The 7,254-nt window shown below is 37.3% G+C and overlaps 1 protein-coding gene across 4 annotated transcripts; it reads left to right on the plus strand.

Annotated features, from left to right (window-relative positions):
- The first annotated feature begins 1,938 nt into the window (after positions 1-1,938).
- On the plus strand, positions 1,939-6,927 carry LOC112507050 (importin subunit beta-1). Of its 4 annotated transcripts, XM_025111451.1 has the most exons (4): positions 1,939-2,081; positions 2,334-2,404; positions 3,647-6,066; positions 6,546-6,750. In XM_025111451.1, exons 3-4 carry the CDS (start codon positions 3,653-3,655, stop codon positions 6,748-6,750), a joined length of 2,619 nt encoding a protein of 872 aa, XP_024967219.1. In that variant the 5' UTR covers positions 1,939-2,081; positions 2,334-2,404; positions 3,647-3,652. The 4 variants fall into 4 exon arrangements, with proteins under 4 accessions (XP_024967219.1, XP_024967218.1, XP_024967216.1 ...); XM_025111450.1 differs by having other exon boundaries at positions 2,334-6,066; XM_025111448.1 differs by lacking the exon at positions 2,334-2,404.
- Positions 6,928-7,254: the final 327 nt, after the last annotated feature.

Here is a 7,254-nt window from a genome sequence, read left to right on the forward strand (position 1 = left end):
TGGTAGTTTTGTTTGTATAAGGACACACAAAGCTTCATGGGGTGAAGTATGGGAGGGTGGGCAGGAAGGGAGGAAGTGGTGTTGGGGTAGTTCACGAAGAGAGGAAGAGGAGATATGTATGAAAAGGGGTTCAATTTATCGAAAAATGGGGATTGGGGGGGAGGCTCGACTTTAGGATTGGTTTCTAGGAAGAGAGGATCAAAGTGGAGGATGTTATATAAATGTGTAAAATATTAATGAGTGTTAATTAATTTTAATAGAAAATAAAAAAAAAGATTAAAATGCCTTGATTTAACGAAGTATTTTAGCAGATGTTAAAGTAAGGGACCTGATTTGTAGTGAAAATCAAACCATGATCGATGACGCTAACCATAAATTTAAGGGTTTAAGGACTTTGTCCGTAACCAACAAGAAATCACAAAGACGACATTTATAGTTTGTTCTTTTTTGTTGCTTAGTTCTATTTTATTTGATTTTATCTTTTTTATACTATTATTAGAGGTGTAAAATAATAATTTTTTATTTAAAATATATATCAAATAATAATTTTACATTAAATGGTTAATATAAACATATTTTATTGATTAAGACAAAATATGTATCAAGATAAAGTCTCCTGACGTTATTACCTTTTAATTTGATCATAATTTATTCTCATTTAAGTCTAATAAATTTGGATCTCATTACTTAATTCATTAAATAAAAGAAAGAGTAGATTTTGGATTTGGTCCCTACTTTTATTATTCTGTGATCAAAATGGTCCATAATATTCATTTTATTATTAATTTATCTTATTTATTTACAAAGTCAAACGAACGAATTCTGTTTACGTCATTAACGTCAGTTAATTCTTTTTTATGCTCTTTTCTCTTTCCGTCACCTTCATCACCGCCACGACCCCACTGCTCTACCTCAATCTTCCTTCTCCACTATTGCAATTTTGACGGCCCTCCTCCCCACCGATCCAATGACCCCCTCCCACCTTGCCTCCATTTTCTCTGCTGATTGTAGACTTAAAATCCAGTGTCTTCCTCCCATCTTTTGATTTTGTTTCTACCTTCTCCTTCTTCCTTTTTTTTGTTTTCAGGTTTTTTGCACCCAACAACTAATAATTTCTTGAACCAAATCGGATTATCTGGAATTTAGTTTTTGATTTTGTGGGTTTGAGTTTCAAACAGTTTACACCAGAACCTATACATAGCAGTGAGAGGAGATGTTTTTTTTTTTAAATTTATACATGCCCATCAGGACCCTTGTCCTAAGTTAGCCAATTTCATCCATTGGGTGTTATGTGGTTTTCTCTTACTCCTTAAGGGGAGGGGTTGGGTTGGGTTGGCTTTAGTTTGGTGGAGGTTACATGGTTACTGGAACCTATACAAAACAGTAGAGCAAGCAGCAGGGAGAAGTGACCGTGTTAATGTCTAAGGAGGGGTTTGAACTATGGTGAAGTCATTGAATGGCTTCATTGATATAGTTGGTGTAGTTGAAAAATTCCGTTTAAGAAGCCATTTATGCAATACAATTAAAGCCTATTGATGTTCGATGGTCGGTATGCATATTATATCTGGCAAGGGTGTTATCGACGATGGGTGGGATGCTAGGAAAGAAAAGGGGGTTGAATATGATGTAAAATATGTAACGAAATTATAAATTTATAATAAATAAAAATAAGTGATGATTTTTGTTGAAAATAACAAACCTTATAAACCAAAACCGAAATTTACTATAAAAGAAATGGAATTATCCACAAAAAGTAATCGCCATTAACATTTAAGGGCACGCTCCTCGCACGTGCCACATTTCAAATTTATTCATTAACAAAATACGAAAAGAAGACTAGGGTTTTAGAACAGACAAGTCGGCGATCTCGGGCAGTTCGGTCACCTGCCCGTTTTGCAAATTTTCTCTTTCCCCTTCATCCCTCCCGCTTCCTTCCTTCATTCGAAATATATACACCCCCAAATACTCTCTAAACGACATACTTGCTCTCTATTTTCTCTCTCTAAATTTACACTTCATTCGGCTCCCGTGAGTCACTTGAAACTTCTCCGGCTACCATCGGATTTCCCCTTGAATTTAAGGTATAATTTGTTCTTTTTTTTCTAATTTTGATTTAGGGTTTATACGATTCTTAGTTTTTTAACAGCAGATCTAAGTTTAGGTTATGTTTTGCTGTGGGAGTAATAAGGGTTTTGGTGTTTTCAAAATCTATGTTTGCCGGTTGGATTTGTCTCTATTAGGATTTATTCATATGTAGACTTTGTTGGCTGTTTAGTGTCTATGCTTTACTTACAGATCTTAATTTACTCGTTGATTGATGTTATTACTTCTAGGTTACTGACTTCTTCGCTTAGTAGTTGCTAACGGAGTAGGTGAAGTTCACAACGCGTTTTGGAGTAAAAGGGTAACCTTCCGCTTATTGGATGTTTTCGATTGCTTAAGTTTTTTGTTCATAGGTCACTTCTAACGAGAGGGTTGGGGGAATGCTCCAATATCCCCTAGTAATTACTATTTGAAGATGTGGACCATCTCTTTTGAATTATGGTGACTAGGTTCTTTTCCATTACTTTGTGATGCAACTAGCTTAACCAAAAATATCTGACCTTACGGAAGCTTAATCAAAAGGGATGAAGAGTTGCACTTTCATCTTATGGTAAAATGTTTAGTGAAATTTTGGTTGATTTTGATTAAGCAATTTTTGTAATATAATAAATATGATACCAGGAAGTTTCATAAAAAGATAGACATAGTGACACATTAATTTGATGTTTTTTCTTCATGTGCACCTATAGATTTCTTGAAGTCCCAAAAAATTTGCTTTGGGAATGATGAGGAAAGTGATATTGTAAAGTGATTGCGAGGAGACCAAGTAATGATAAAAAAGTGGCATTCTGGATGATTTTTTTTTTCAAATTGTCAGTTGTGCAATCATTCTATAGTTCCCGAGTTATTTTCAATCTTGAATTTAAGCATTCTGGTACTGTTTATCTTCCTTTAAAAGCGTTTATAGCATCCAGTTCCATCAGCCAATTAACAAGCGGCAGTCCATGGAAAAATCTAATACAAGTTTGTGAACTGTAGACAACCATATTCTTTTATAATTGTCACTCTAGTTATTAAGGTTGGTTCGTTAGATAGTGTTTGTGATAGCTTACAAACTTGACAATCATCATGAGTTATTTTCAATCTTGAATTTAAGCATTCTGGTACTGTTTATCTTCCTTTAAAAGCGTTTATAGCATCCAGTTCCATCAGCCAATTAACAAGCGGCAGTCCATGGAAAAATCTAATACAAGTTTGTGAACTGTAGACAACCATATTCTTTTATAATTGTCACTCTAGTTATTAAGGTTGGTTCGTTAGATAGTGTTTGTGATAGCTTACAAACTTGACAATCATCACGTGTCATGTGGAAACTTGGTGTTTATGTCATGATGTAATATTTGTAATGGTGGTCTTTGATATAATTTTTAAACATAAGCTGCATGTTTCCTTTCTGGTTCTACTGTGATCTGTTTTGATTCTTTTTCTCAACTGTGTTTTTGGCTCATCTTGTATCCGGAAAGTAAATTCTGGAACTATGTTTAAAGATTTCTGCCAAATATGATAAAATAATTGATTGTAATTCTTCTATTTTTTTGAATAGGAAAAAATGGCTGTGGAGATCACGGAATTTCTATTATCTGCTCAATCAGCAGATGCAAAGGTCCGAACCGAGGCAGAGAGTAGACTTCGGCAGTTCCAGGAGCAAAACCTTCCTGGATTCCTTCTGTCTTTATCACTAGAACTCTCCAATGATGGTAAACCTCTGGAGTCTCGTAGATTGGCTGGTATTGTGCTCAAGAACTCTTTGGATGCTAAGGATGCTACTACAAAGGAACATTTAGTGCAGCGGTGGGTGTCAAATGATGTTGCATTCAGATCCCAAATCAAAGGCTTGCTGTTGAATACTCTTGGTTCATCTGTGTCCGAGGCAGGGCACACTGCTGCCCAAGTAATTGCCAAAATTGCTTCGATAGAAATTCCAAAAAAAGAATGGCCTGAACTCATTAGTTCGTTGCTTGGAAATATGACTCAACAAGATAGGCCAGCATCATTGAAACAATCAACTTTGGAGGCACTTGGGTATGTCTGTGAGGAGATATCTCACAATGATCTTGTCCAAGATGAGGTTAACTCTGTTCTCACTGCTGTAGTCCAAGGCATGAATGTTACTGAGCAGAGTTCTGTACGTCTTGCAGCATCTACAGCACTATACAATGCTCTTGATTTTGCACAGACCAATTTTGAAAATGAGATGGAGAGGAACTACATAATGAAAGTTGTTTGTGAAACTGCCATGGCCAAGGAAGCAGACATCAGACAGGCTGCTTTTGAATGTCTTGTTTCAATAGCATCAACATACTATGACGTGCTGGAGCCTTATATGCAGACCCTTTTTGAACTAACTGCAAATGCCGTCAAAGGAGATGAGGAAAGTGTTGCTCTTCAAGCAATTGAATTCTGGAGTTCTATCTGTGATGAAGAGATTGAGCTTCAAGACTTTGATGGTGGTGAGAGTGGGGATTCATACCCTCATTCACGTTTCATTGAGAAGGCTCTACCGTTGTTGGTTCCCATGTTGCTTGAAACTTTATTGAAGCAGGATGAAGATCAGGACCAAGACGATGGTATTTGGAATCTCTCCATGGCAGGGGGAACATGCCTTGGTCTTGTTGCCAGAACTGTTGGGGATGCGATAGTACCCTTAGTAATGCCTTTTGTGCAGGATAACATATCAAAGCCAGATYGGCGATCTCGTGAGGCAGCTACATATGCATTTGGATCAATTCTTGAAGGCCCAAGTGTTGAGAAGCTCTCCCCAATGGTCCTCTCTGCATKAGAATTTCTGYTTAATGCTWTGAGGGATCAAAATAGCCATGTGAAAGACASCACTGCATGGACTCTCAGCCGTATTTTTGAGTTRTTACACAGTCCGGCCACTGGATTTTCTGTTATTTCAYMTGCTAACCTTCAACGAATTGTRGGGGTCCTTTTAGAAAGTATCAAGGATTCTCCCCATGTTGCAGAGAAGGTCTGTGGGGCTATTTATTATCTTGCTCAGGGATATGAGGGTTTTGAAACTRGCTCCTCTGTTCTCACACCATATGTTRYAGATGTCATAACTTCTCTTATTGCAACTGCTGAACGAACAGATGTCAATGATTCAAAGTTGAGGTCAGCTGCATATGAAACCTTGAATGAGGTTGTGAGGTGCTCCAACCTTGCTGAAACATCTCAAATAATAACACAACTTCTCCCTGTTATCATGACCAAGCTGGGACAGACAATCGATCTTCAGATTCTTTCATCAGAAGATAGAGAAAAGCAAGGAGATCTACAAGCTTTGCTTTGTGGTGTCTTGCAAGTTATTATTCAGAAACTTAGCAGTATTGATGAAACTAAGCCGGTTATATTTCAAGCTGCAGACCAGATTATGATGTTATTCCTCAAGGTGTTTGCTTGCCGTAGCTCAACAGTACATGAAGAAGCAATGCTTGCCATTGGTGCTCTTGCTTATGCCACTGGACCAGAATTTGGGAAGTATATGCCAGAGTTCTACAAATATTTGGAGATGGGTCTTCAAAATTTCGAGGAATACCAGGTTTGTTCCATCTCCGTTGGGGTGGTTGGTGATATATGCCGTGCTTTGGATGACAAGATGTTACCTTATTGTGATAATATCATGACACTGCTCCTTAAGGATCTCTCTAGTGGTGATCTACACCGCTCTGTCAAGCCTCCAATTTTTTCGTGCTTTGGTGATGTGGCCCTTGCTATTGGGGAACACTTTGAAAAGTATGTTCCTTATGCTATGCCCATGATGCAAGGAGCTGCTGAAGTGTGTGCCCAAATAGACATCAATGACGAAGAGATGGTGGAATATGGCAATCAGCTCAAGCGAAGTATATTTGAGGCATACTCGGGTATCTTACAAGGATTTAAAAATTCCAAGGCTGAGCTAATGTTGCCTCATGCTCCACACCTCTTGAAGTTCATAGAAGTGTCTGTTAAGGATGCACAAAGGTATGGGTTATCTTTTCTTGTCTTTGCTATTTCTTTACTCATGATTTTTCCCGAGTTGCTACTCATTATACCAATTGGAGTGCCTATGTGCTATTTCAACTGTTTGTGAAGTATTTTATGTATGCATATAAATTGCTAAAAAATAAGCATGCAAGTTAGAATAGCAAAATTATACTTGTATTGATCATTGGAATATATCTAGCTACACATGAGTAAAAATCATGGATGAGTTTTTTTGTAAAGAAAGCTATTTTCATCAGCATCTTTTTGTTSTCCAACTCCAAGTGCTTTGTCGGGAATGGACAACAATTAATCAATGCAATATCTTTGTTTTCCAACAATTAATTTGGTCTGTAAATCATTGTTTTACACCCTTGGAGATGATTTGGAAGACACCCTTTTGGTGTGTATATATATATATATACATATGTTAAATGTATTTCTGCTTATGTGTGTTATTTGGAATGGGCGTGATGTAGGGATGAGAGTGTGGTAAGAGCAGCGGTAGCAGTGCTGGGAGATCTTGCAGATGCACTTGGATCACATGTGAAGATGCTATTCAAAGATTTGGCATTTTGTAGCGAACTACTAGGAGAATGCCTTCAATCTGAAGACGAACAGCTCAAGGAGACGGCGACTTGGACTCAAGGGATGATCGGGCGTGTATTTTCGGTATGCGGGTAATTATTGGTTGTTTGTCGTTAATTGAAAAATGCGCTTTTTCATTTACGTATCATGTTTGGGTAAATGCATGGGTGGCTGTGTTTTTTTTGTAGTATGGATGAATCTTTTTAAGTCCAAAATTTGGCATTAAGGCCACTATAACGGTGCCTGATCATTTTTATGAAACTCTCTTTGGTCCCTGGAGGAGTTGCTTTATTTATGTTCCATACAAATTGCAATGTTTTCATTTTAGGAAAGCTTGATGACTGAAATCATCTATTTGTGTGTGTGACTGTGTGTGTTTGTGTTGCCTTATTAAATTTGAAGTGCCTGGGTAATAGTTTCTGACAGGTTGTCCGTCACTTGTTTTTAAAGTAGTAATAGTTGATATTGTAGATGCTCAAGCATAATACATACCAAAACATTATCCCATGGAAACTCACCTTAGTGTGTGTATAGATGTGCAGAATGCACATGCCATGTTTTGGGTTTTTAATTGGTCCAAATACTTCAAATCTTGAATTT

The sequence above is a fragment of the Cynara cardunculus genome (assembly GCF_001531365.2).
Source record: "Cynara cardunculus var. scolymus isolate 2C chromosome LG 2, CcrdV1, whole genome shotgun sequence".
Taxonomy (NCBI): Eukaryota; Viridiplantae; Streptophyta; class Magnoliopsida; order Asterales; family Asteraceae; genus Cynara; species Cynara cardunculus.